This window comes from Eptatretus burgeri, chromosome 16, assembly GCF_056783735.1.
Source record: "Eptatretus burgeri isolate ZD-2024b chromosome 16, Ebu_testis_v1, whole genome shotgun sequence".
Lineage (NCBI taxonomy): Eukaryota > Metazoa > Chordata > Myxini > Myxiniformes > Myxinidae > Eptatretus > Eptatretus burgeri.
In genome coordinates, this window is record NC_140976.1 from 18,923,351 (window position 1) to 18,935,989 (window position 12,639).

The 12,639-nt window shown below is 43.1% G+C and overlaps 1 protein-coding gene across 3 annotated transcripts in view; it reads left to right on the forward strand.

Moving 5' to 3' along the window:
- The window catches only part of LOC147010637 (uncharacterized), a 20,453-nt gene extending 9,036 nt beyond the window's left edge, over positions 1-11,417 (forward strand). For 2 of the 3 annotated variants that reach the window (XM_085859781.1, XM_085859780.1), the window contains exons 2-4: positions 3,655-3,741; positions 5,108-5,201; positions 6,495-9,142. In XM_085859781.1, coding sequence (XP_085715907.1) covers positions 3,655-3,741; positions 5,108-5,201; positions 6,495-6,640 — 327 coding nt within the window. In that variant the 3' untranslated portion in view covers positions 6,641-9,142. Of the gene's footprint in view, positions 1-3,654; positions 3,742-5,107; positions 5,202-6,494; positions 9,143-11,040 lie in introns of those variants that run through there. The other variant, XR_015052438.1, reaches the window with a different exon arrangement.
- The last annotated feature ends 1,222 nt before the right edge of the window (positions 11,418-12,639 follow it).

The following is a 12,639-nucleotide window of genomic DNA, read 5'->3' on the forward strand; positions in this document are numbered from 1 at the left end:
TCTCCCTCATGTGGTTTCACATTCGTGCACACAACTGTGGTTTCAAGGTGAAATGACCCTTATTGCATGGAAACCTTTCTGACATGGCCGATTTTGTAAAATAAATTAATAATAATTTCTGGATACTTTCGTTTGTATTTATTGTTAATACTGGAATGTAAAGTATCTGTGTAATGTAGTTGTCAAGTCAATGTTCTTTGAAGTTCGAGAAATTTCCAGAAGTGGTTGAAACGTTGAGTTGTTTCTGAGTCAGTAACCATGGTGGTGATAACGTGAAGATAGATGGAATGGAATGGAATGGTGTACAATGGTTACTCCGTGCACTTGTCAAAAATATCACAAGTCCAGCAGCACACCATGTCCGTTTTAACTTGCTCCATCACCTGTTGAACCCTCATTAACTGGTTATGAACCTCATTATCTTCATCTTGAACCCTCATGATCTAGTTTTGCCAAGATTCCGAATTTATCAATGAAGTATACCCTCATTTTATTTGTCTTGTTGTGAACGTGCAGTTTTATATTCATTCTGCAATTGCTGACACATGGAAGAACATGATATATATATACTTTTTATCAGATTTTGTATACACTCCACTTTTGTAATTCCTTCCCTATTTGAAGACCATCAATTCCCAGCTTGCTTATGAATCCCTGTTTGGGCATGACCTTTATACAGTCCCTCAAATTTCAGCCATGAGTTGAGATGGCTGGATGCATGAGAGAAGGATAAAATGTGGAGAGGGGGTGGAGGGTGGTAAGGTCGCTTCCTTACCCCTTCTGCCTAAGCACAAGACCACCCCCACCCCTCCCCCCGCACCCGCCCTTGCAACCCCCCACCTTCACCGCCTTCCACGACAAAAAAGGGGTCAGCACAAGCCATTAGCATTTGAAAAGGTTCACCACACCATGGTCTGTTCCTCCCATGCTCCCTCTTTTACACTCTCCACACACACACACACACACACACACACACACACACACACACACACACACACACACACACACACACACACACACACACACACACCATGCTGTGATGAGAGGAGCCATCACTGTGTCAAAACCATTCCACCCACCCCCAACCATGAGCCAGCCAGCCACCGAGCCAAAGACTCATTCCTCCCACCTTCCAATTCCAAACAAACCCCGTCGGGCTGTTGAGAGGCTGGGATTTACAGAAGCAGGTGTCTGTAATCTCCACCCAGGCTTTACCTCCTCTGTGGTTCTTCGATATAGGACTTGGCGGTTTGAAAGGCTTTAAATCCGAGCTCCCCACCTCCCCTCGCTCATTAGATGCCCACGAGGCCATTGTGGGTTTGATTTGGAGGTTCGGGGAATAGCGAGTCAATGCAAACAATACAGCCATGAGGTCCCTTCAACCACAAGGTTCTCAGCATATGTCTCAAGTGTTGGTGAGATGTGAATCTGCAGAAAGAGCTTTCGCGCATTATTGTCCAGTTGACCACCTTTGATGACTTGATAATAACTTATGTTCTGGTGTGTCGCTCGACTCGTCCATCGAGATCAGCATCAAGATTTGGATTGACGTCACAATGGGGGCTTTTCCACCGCCCCTCTCTCCACAAGTTGTTCCACCAAGCTTCCATTCATGACCGGTCATGGGGTACACGTGGTCAATCATCGACTCGGGGAACAATTGGTTCCAGCATCCAGCTCGAGGTCTGACCTTGTGAGGCCTACACTGAGATAATTGGCTTACATCTCGTGTGGGCCTCCAGCCATGCAGATACTCGTTGCTCTGAGGATGAGCTTCGATTCGCCGGCTGTGAGTCCATGCAGCTAAAACTATCTGATTTTACATGCTTTGCTCCTCCTGGAGGGGGATTTGCCCCAGGGGCCTAGTTCTCATGATCTGACAACAGAAAAAGGGATGCAGGCTCAATGTATCCCTTGAAAGTCGAGAATTTGTTCGATTTTGGAAAGAAAGTTCTGTTATTGCTTCTTTTCGAGCAATTTATTATAACTTTGCCCTGACCTAGGAAAATCCCTGAAGTGCTGTCAAAATTTCCTAATTCGATTTTTCCCCCCCACCACTGCGTACCACCAAATCGATATATTAATCATTTATAAAATGAATGTTCTTAGAAATGCCTGTCCAGCATTCATGATCAAACGTACGATGCGACCTGGGTAGAAAATGCAAAATCTAACGTTTTTAGTAAAAAAAAATATTTTAAAACTGAAAAACGCTTCGTTTTTAATGATTAATCTTCTTTATGATTTGACTTGTCCAAAGTAAAATCTGATTTACTGTTTAGGATGCAATGCAATACCGCCAACTGTGATACTAACGGAGGAGCTAAGGAGAGGTCTCCTCGCAACACTGAAGACAGCCGGCTTCGGAGCATGACGCCTCATGGCCATATCGAATGGCAGGGGTCCAGGATACGTGGCAAGTCATCCTGGCACCCCACACCGAGCTCACCGGTGAAAGCAATTAGTTACAGCATGCCCGCTCCTTAACGGCACCTCCAAATGAAAACCAACACATCCACTCGGCCCCTCGCCCTCTCTGGGATGCATCAGACACGCATCTATCTGGATAACCGGGGCTGTCTGTCGGATATTCGTCCATCGGTCTGCATGTTCATCCGGGTGTCTGCAAAGATCTGGCAGTGTCATGCACGACCCTTTGTTTGGCTCATCCTCAACACCTGTGCCAACTGTGTGTGAATGAATGTTTTGGGATGAGAAAAGAAGAGGGAGGAGGAGGAGGGTTGACTGTGAAAATGGGTATGAGTGGTGGTGGAAGAGATGGAGTAGGAGGAGTAGGTGGTGGAGGTGGAGGGTGTTGTGGCTTTCAGAAATTCCAAATTATTAAATTGTGCTTTACAGGTTGTCTTGGGCATGGAGGGTGGTTCGAAAATTAGTTGTATACATATGTTGGGTGTGGGGTTGTGGATAAAGCAAGCATACGAGTTGGAGGGTAGAGTTTTGCCACAAGTCACGAGTGAGAAAGTGCCAAAAATGATCGAGAGAACTGATGATATGTCATTTAATGATGTCCTATAAATCTCCGCAGTCAAAAACAACAGAGCAATCGCAATGTTGTAAATGGTAATCTCTGGCTGAACGATGTGTTTGTGTGTATAAACGAGGATTATGAACTCTGTAATTTGTTTTCTGTGAATACCTTCCACTCACTCACTCATCTCATCCAGGTCCATCTTTCCCCCCAGCCTTGCATTCCCTCATTGTCATCGCTGTGCACCACCAGAACAAAACACAACACAGCAGCATGAGAGCAATTCCACAATCCAGGCAAATCTCGCCAAATGCTTCTGTTGCATATCGATCAATAATTAATTCACTCATTCATTTGATAATCTTTCATTCACATGTAAGGGAACATTTACACATGCACAAACTAAATTCCACATTTATTCATTCATGCCATTACTCTGATACTTGGGATGTAGTTTGTATGCAGTGTGTGTGCCTGTACACACATGTCTGTCCAGGTAACACATTGTTGCCCAGTAGAGCACGAGGAAATAATTTGTACATTTTCTCGAGTTTGCTTCTTTCTCAGCCGAATGATGTATTTACAGCTGCAGATTCGGGCAACATGAGGAATCTCTAATGTTTTACCTGTTTGTTTGTTTTTTTTGTTTGTTTTTTTTGCCACAGATGGAATATTTCTGGACATGGAAGGTTGACGAAAGACCTCGGGAACAGGAGCTTGAAAGATTGCTGAGCAAGCTTCTTCCAAAAGTGGTAATCTGTGGCTGGGGAGTAAAAAAAAATGCTATTTTCTTTTTCTCGAGCCTCTTCATCTCACGACTCCGGCCTGGAATGTCTTGGGAAATATGCAAATGTATTCTGTGTGGATTAAAAACACAAACCAAAACTAGAATGGCACTCGGTTGAGTGCATACCTCCACCACGTAATGCCTGATCCACGAGAACTTATCGGGCCCAATACATTTTTGAAATTTCTAGATATCGTTTTTGGCACTATCTCTCAATGGTGAAGAATCACTTTAAATATTAAATAATTGTCGTATCCAGATCCGGATTCGGATCTTCACCAAAACGGAATCGATTCTTCTTTGTGACACACCCAACCTGTCCACCAAGTTTCGTCCGAATCCGTCCACAACTTTTTGAGATATCGTGCTATATATCATTTTTGGCCCAATCTCTTAGTGATGAAGAATCACTTAATAAATTCTAGTAGTCGGATCCGGATCTTCACCAAAATCTAACCAGTTCATCCTTTTCACACACCCAACATTTTCACAATTTCATCTGGATCCGTCTACAACTTTTTGATATCCTACACACAAACAAACAAACAGACACACAGGAAGTGGTGAAAACGTAACCTCCTTCACCTTCGGTAGCGGAGGTAACAAATGACCCAGCTGAGGCATCTTCACATCATGACAAATCGCATGTGAATAAGATGAAATGCGTATGGCCACCTCACAATGTGAGTTGTGCAGTTCCGTGGTGAACGCAAGTGCTTCGTTACATCTGATCAGGACAATTATTCCAACGAACTTGCCGCCATGGCATTGAGTCACGTGATATGATAGTGTGCTCGTGATGCTGACACATCGTTTCCTTGCTTTCTTTAATAAATCTGTGCCATCACTGTTGATATTTGGTAGATTTCGTTCTTCATTACTCTTTCCATGAGTTTATCATTCACTTGTGAATTTTTTTTTTTTTTTCAGGACAACTCATTCCTTTTATTCACATTGGTGCCCTCAAGGAACACGATAGCCTGCAACATTCAGTAACACTATCATGGTTAAGAAAAAAAGTTTTTCTTTTTCTTTCTTTACATCTGAGTGAGTGTGGTGTACAAACACCTCGATGGAAGACGACAGGCCACTCGGAAACGTATTTAACCTTTAAAAGATTAAATATTTTCCACATTGTCACTTTATTTTGGTTCTCAGAGTCCGGACCCGAAGCAATAACCCTTTGTTCTTGCAAATCCATCATTGTCCGCCCAGGCCGAAGAGACTCTGTCCATTTGCTTCTCTTTTTTTTTCTTTTCTTTTTGTATGTTTGGGAGTTCATGCAGATATTTATTTATTTGCTTGTTTCCATTTTGTTGTTTCTTCTGCAGTCGGGCAGAAAGAAACTTGCATTTATGGACGGGATTTCTGGACCAGAGGGTGGACTGCTTGGTCGTCCACTGAGAGGAGGCTTCGAGTCTGAAGGTATGTCGGGCAATAGCAGCGAGAATGGCTCAGACTTGGCCTGGACCCTTGTTAAATGGCTGAGAAATGTGAGCAGTTTATTTTCTGAGGAAATTAATATTTTATCGTGTTGGTCCAGTCGACCTGAAAGCATGTAGTTCTTGCTTTCATGCACGAGTTGAAAATCAAGATGGTGGCAAGTGTGGTAACAGAGGTTGCAGAATGGGAAATATTCGTGCAACTTCTGGTCAATAAAAACCTCTTGACTGTTGAAATTTTAGACACATTGGCTGTACGGTCTGGCTGTGACTGCTTGTGAAGGTTGTGTTCAAGTTTATCTGGAAACAAAACTCTTGCGCAAAGACAAAAGTCCAAGTAAGACCTGAACCACCCTCCTTGTACACTATCAAACTCGTACCTTGTAATATCCCATTATTTATCCAATGGATATATTCTAAAATCCCATTGGTTATCCAACCGCAATCTTGAAACAGCTCATCAGTTAAATAAACCACGACTTTGTAAGATCCCACAAGTTATCGAACTGTGACTTTGTAATATCTCATCAGTTATCCAGCTGCGACCTTGTAATATCCCATTGGTTATCAAACTGCGACCTTGTAATATCCCATTTGTTATCTAACAGTGACCTTGTAATATCCCATTTGTTATCTAACAGTGACCTTGTAATATCCCATTGGTTATCAAACTGCGACCTTGTAATATCCCATTTGTTATCTAACCATGACCTTGTAATATCCCATTGGTTATCAAACTGCGACCTTGTAATATCCCATTGGTTATCAAACTGCGACCTTGTAATATCCCATTATTTATCTCATGGATACCATATAATATCCCATTTGTTATCTAACCGTGACCTTGTAATATCCCATCTGTTATCTAACCGCGACCTTGTAATATCCCATCTGTTATCTAACCATGACCTTGTAATATCCCATCAGTTATTTAACCGCGACATTGTTATAACACATGGGTTATCTAACCACGACCTTGTAATATCCTATCGGTTATTTAACCACGACCTTGTAATATCACATTTGTTATCCAACCATGACCTTATAATATCCCATCAGTTATTTAACCATGACCTTGTAGTATCTCATTGGTTATCTAACTGTGACCTTATAATATCCCATCTGTTATCTAACCGTGACCTTATAATATCCCATTGGTTATCTAACCGTGACCTTATAATATCCCATCAGTTATCAAACCATGACTTTTAATATCCCATTGGTTATCTAACAGTGACCTTATATTATCCCATTGGGTATTTTGTTGTGGTGCCAGGTTCGGTGGCGAGGACGACCGCTCGACGGAATAGTTGGGCCGCCTCCTACCGAACACCGGAATTGAAGGTCGTCGCTCTGGATAACTCCGAAGTCGACAGGTCGCTTAATGGACCGTGGATGCCAATATTTCGACCGCACGGTTAGGGTCTTTTTTGTCTGATTCCAATTTACCTAAATAGCCGTGCGGTCTAGTTACCGGGGAAACCACACCCTCGGCCAGCTTTGTCCAAACCGCGTCGCTGTTACCGACTCGGATCCGGCATAACCAAGCGGGAATTACCAAAGCCGTGCCGGCCCAAATGACAATTTATGGCACAATCGGCCTCCCTAATTCTCAAGCCCGAACCATACTTGGTCAATGACAGAAAGCACAGACAACGAACTGGAACATTTAACGGTTATTTATTTACAATGTAAGAGGGAGGAAACAGAGCAGACGTAACCATGAATATGAATGCAGGCAAATGTACAATGGAATCACTCAAACAATTTCTACTTATCAGACTGGCCATAGACAGACACACACACCCGAAAAGAAATGGACCTCGTGGGTCTTTATTCGGCCCTTCAGCTCAGGATGGAAGGTGAGCTGAGGGTCAGAGTCTGGCCGGGTACCTGGCCGCCTCGTGCGGTTTTACCGACTCGCACTTGTGGAGCTCGGAGTCCGTGGACGGGAACGGGGATCTCCAGCTCGAGCGCTCTAACACAAACCACCATGGTGGGACTCGAAACCACGAACCTCAGCTTAAGGATCCTACGAATGACCTGGCCAGCCACAAACGACGATCGACGACACGAGCACCATGAAATACCTCTGCCACGACCACCACGAGCACCAACATGACCACGGACCACCAAGGAACCCCGAAAAAGACCGCCGCTGAGACAGCTCGCCATCCTTCTTATCCCTCCCCCGGGCGGGTGGAGGGATCCGCTCTGAGGTAACTCTCCTCCGGATTGGTCGGGGGGCGTCGGGCGATCGGTGTCCTCCCCTCATTGGACGAGGCGAACATTCCATCTGGCTGGGGCGGGGTCGGCTCTGAGGTGATCTCACCCCCGATTGGACGAGGGGAACATTCCATCTTGCTGGGGCGAAGTCGGCCCTGAGGTGATCTCACCTCCGACTATGTCCATGGCCAGAAACACGTGCGTAATGGCGCTGAAGGATTGGGGCGAGATTTAATGCAGAAGACGAACAAGAAAGAAACTCTCAGCACACACATGAAATTCCCATTAGACATAGGGGAGAGATTCTAACTATCCACATATACTTAACGAAATAACTAAACTTTGGGTCAACTGTATGTGTGAAGGCGAATGGTTTCCAGATTCGTAACAATATAACCACTACCTTGTAATATCCCATCAGTTATCTCACCACGACTTTGTAATATCCAATTGGTTATCTAACCGTGACCTTGTAATATCCCATCGGTTATCTAACCGTGACCTTGTAATATCCCATCAGTTCGTTAATAAATAACTTGTAATCTTGCATCGGTTGGTTAATAAATAGCTTGTAATATCGCATTGGTTAATAAATAGCTTGTAATATCGCATTGGTTAATAAATAGCTTGTAATATCGCATTGGTTATTTCATACTTTCCTTGGAGTATCCCATTGGTTGTCTACCCAATTCCTTGTAATATCCCATCCGTTATTTCATAGACACTTTATAATATCTCATTGGCTATTTAATAGATACCTTTTTATATCCCATTGGTTATCTAACAGATACCTTGCGGTATCCCATCAGTTATCTGACCGATGGGGTACCACGAGGTATCTGTTAGTGCCTTGAATCTCAGATTTATGCACTATTAATGCATCTCATAGCACTTCAAGACAAGTACCCAGCCTGTGGATAATGAGTGGAACAGTGCACCCTCTCCATATCTCCTGTTACTCTTTGATGAGCTGGGTTTAATGTCCAAGTGGGAAAAGCTGTTTGGATTGTAATTACTTGATGTTTGTGCGTACAATGGAACATGCTCTGATCTCAATTCTAAATAAAATATTAAACCTCTATCCCTCTTATATCACACCCACCGATGCCGCCCTACTTCGTCTAAAACGGCCCACATCAAACGTGCGCTCACGGTGCAGTGAGACCACTTTATACCACAAAGACCTGGTTCCACAACACACCCACCACTCCATCTCTAAGCTTCGGATGGTGTCTCGAGCCAGGGCAGACATTAACCATTTCCTTGGATGCTCCGGTGTTGTTAAACTGGTGACCTGTAAAGTAATTTATTTGCTGTGACCACTCAATTGATCACGTGCCATCATTTTTCAGTTTACATATATGCAAAAATTGCTTTGAAACGTGATGTTTCTGCTTCGAGCCAAGTCGACATGGCCTTAAGGTTAGCCGGCGTGTGATCAAGATTTATTTAAAATTCCCATAACCAACGACAAATCATGTTTGTTACTTCTGCTATTGGTCACGTTGGTGTACAGCTGGTTATAGGTTCTTAAACTTGAATTTTTCCACCTCCATTGCACTACCGTTGAATTCCAAACTGATTAAATATGCAATTTCATACATGAGCATGTAATTACTGTTTCACTTTGGGATGCTGGACCTCAGCATTGGCTCCAACCTCAAAGTCTCATTTGGGGCTCTATACCAAGCCCAATACGCCTCCTTTCTCTGAAGTCTAAACATTAGTTGGATGTTCACAGTTTTGAATGTCGTTGTTAATATTGAATGGTGAATATTATTGGTGGCCGTGATGAATGTGTCTACTGCGGAGCGCACGCTCTTTGTGTTTTTTTTTTTTTTTACACAGGTTGAGTATGTATGGAATATTTTGAGCAAATCTTTATCGGTTCAATTCCTGACAATGATTGCACCTGTTGAGTATACAACTCGTTTGCTTTGCAAGACCAAATGCATACATAGACAATCACATTAATCAACAGGTGCAGGTGAAATCAGAGGAAAATGGGAACGGACTAATCAACACGTGTCCCAATCCTCGAGGACAAATTCCACCTTCTTCTGAGGTCAAGGTTCCTCTGGTTATTAAAACTGGACAGATCGGCCAGCTTGAAGCCATTGTGCACGTGATCATTTTTGGTTCATTTTGGAAACCACTGGTGAGGCTTTTGGAGAGTGGCGTACATGTTTATTTCGGGTGGTGGGCTTGGGATCCTAGGATCCTAACTTAAAATCCCCCTCGGCTGTTGAATTAATACCAGGTGGGGTTGACACTGCCTGTCATCCTTCGAGGTTCGCAAAATGAGTGGCAGCTTGCTGGTATCCTGTGTCGGAGTGGCGACTTGTCCAGATTGTGCCCAATAGCCAAGGAGATGGCTTACCAGCACCAACACTCTGTACAGAGTATGGTCCCAATGGATGGATGGATGGATTTAATAAAGACTCTGCCTCCTGAACACTCACGCAGCCAAGCTCCATCTGCTATACCTTTTCCAGTCTTTTTCTACTTTTTTAAGGCTCATGGAAGTGTTGTTGGACACATGAATCGTGCATTCGCTTGCAGATGAAAACTAGAGGGGGAGCACTCGGTAGAGTGCAAAACCTCCGCCGCCAATACTGCTTGGTCACTCAAGTGAACCTGATATCCTATTCATTCAATTCGACGTCAACAGTGCTCAGAGTTATAGTTTGCAACTTTCCCTTTTACTTTTAACTTTTACATACTCAATTCATTCGTCATAACTAGATTCCTTGAGACAGAAATTGATTTTACGTGGGTATATCCACCTGAAGTTCCAAAATCAGCCGCAATTATAATTTTGGCATGTTTTTTTGTTGGAAATCACTTATAACATGAAGAAATGCAAAAAAAAAAAAAAAAAAAAAAAAAAAAAAATCGAAATTTTGTTGAAAAAAAAAGTTGCTAATTTTTTTGCTCTCTCTAACAATTTCTTTTTTGGGGGGGGGGGTTGGAAATCACTTAAAACATGCAGAAATGCAAAAAAAAATTCAAATATTTTTTCAAAAAGGCCGCCATAGCGGCCATATTGGATTTTGGACAAAGTCCAAAATCTAATGGCATGATCCTTGGACCATACCTTATCCCCCCACCAAGTTTCGTCGAAATCCGTCGAGGAGTTTTTCCGTAATACTGTTCACAAACAAATAGAAAGGGGTGAAAACAATAACCTCCGATCTTTGATGGCGGAGGTTAAAAACAGACAACACAGAACTTGAATCAAACATACCATGAGTGGGGCAACTTAGCATAACAATTGTGCATTTTGTGAGGAAAGCACCAAATTTGGCACACAAGTAGCCTATTATATTATGAACAGATTTGGATATTGGGCCATCTCAAAATTTTAGATTGCAGTGAGAAATGGCTGCCACAGCCATCAGTGGCTGAATTTGAGATGGCCCAATATCCAAATCTGTTCATAATATGATAGGCCACCAGTGTGCCAAATTTTGTGCTTTCCTCACAAAATGCACAATTGTTATGCTATATAGAGCTAAGTTGCCCCACTACATTGACTTCAGAGGAAGCGATGTCCCAGCGGCTCCATCTAGTGGTGGTGCTTTTTTTTTCTCCAGGTCAGCAAGATGTTTGTCGGGAGAAATCTCCATCCCCAAGGAATACCAACCCACTGGGTATATCCCTGTTCTCGCCTCTAAATGCCGAGCACCAAGCAAGGAAGCAGATCATACCAGTTTAAGTCTTTTGTATGACTTGGCCAAGATCGGAATTGAACCTCCATCCTCCCAGACTCGCAGCAACAATGCCATGGATTGAGCAATGGTGTTATGCCATTTACCCATTGCCCCAGACATGTTGTGCTGAAATTTAATGTCAGACATTTGCTTGACACAGAACATGTTATACATGATGTCATGTGGGAGAGCCCACTTGGTCTTACATGATACAGCATGTTTTTTTTGTTCTTTTTGTATTTTTTAACAATAAAATTGGAGTGTATGTCCATACAAATATGCCTGTGTCTGCATTTGTATTTCTTGTTGTATAACTTGGTGACAAGAGACTGCTATTGCATTTGGAGCAGGTCATCTATCAGAATGAATGTTATTTACATCCAGTGTTTTGTTTGTGTCGTGGATTCAACATTAATAATATATAAATAGATACGTATAATATAAAATTGTAATCTGTTCTGCAACGTACAGCAACACCATGACATCACGGTTAAATTATACTACACCTGCAACCCCTATGGGTGTGAGGGGGGGTGGGGGGGGTCTTACATTTTGAATGAGTCTTATTGGCAATGTTTTAAAATGTGACAAGCAGAGAAAATAGCATCGCTTTTTCTTATAGAATTCGAGCTTATAGTGGAGCATAATGTTTAAAATCAAATGTTTGGGCTGAACTTCCTTTCAGAATTGTAGATGGTAGGACCCCATGGCTGCATATTGGAAGGACGAGACAAATCGTGTCCAATTACAGCCATTGCTGCATGATTTGTAACCAACAAGCATCATTTACCACACGAACACATTATCTGTCGTCTTACTACAGCACCATTAGGAGGGCACAGTTTTGTGGTTGTGAATAAAGATTATTATAAACCTTTAGCCAACCGACAGCAACACCTTGACGTCACTGCCCCGTTGCACAAAACTGGGACCCTGAGGGGCCATCTTGCAGTGTGAATCAAGCTTTATGGGAAATTATTCAAAATGCCGCAAGTAGGGAAAATAACAGCTGCAGACACGTTTCACCATTATTAGAGCTCATCAGTTCAACACCTTTGGTACTCAAAGTCTCATTTGGGGCTCCATACCAAGCCCAATATGGCTCCTTTCTCTGAAGTCTAAACATTAGTTGGATGTTCACAGTTTTATCCCAGTGTCTCGGTTAAATTGAGTCCCTTACACAAGGTTGGTGTCATTTCCCTAGGCTGCGGACGTCCTCCTGCAGTTGGGTTACTTTTTATAAGGAGGTTGGTGGCAGGATTTGCACTCCGGCCACCGTAAAACCCTTCATTCCGCAAAACGCAAAAAAAATCTGAAAACCCACTCCGTGGGAGTACCTCCTGTGCAGCTTCCCTTCGCAGTGCAACTCACCGGATGATGGGATTGGGGCAAAGCCTTCAGGACCCCCAATCTTTGAAAGGAGGGAAACCACGGGGTAACATCCCTGGGTCAGATTGTGAGAGAGTGTGTCGGAGTGGAGCT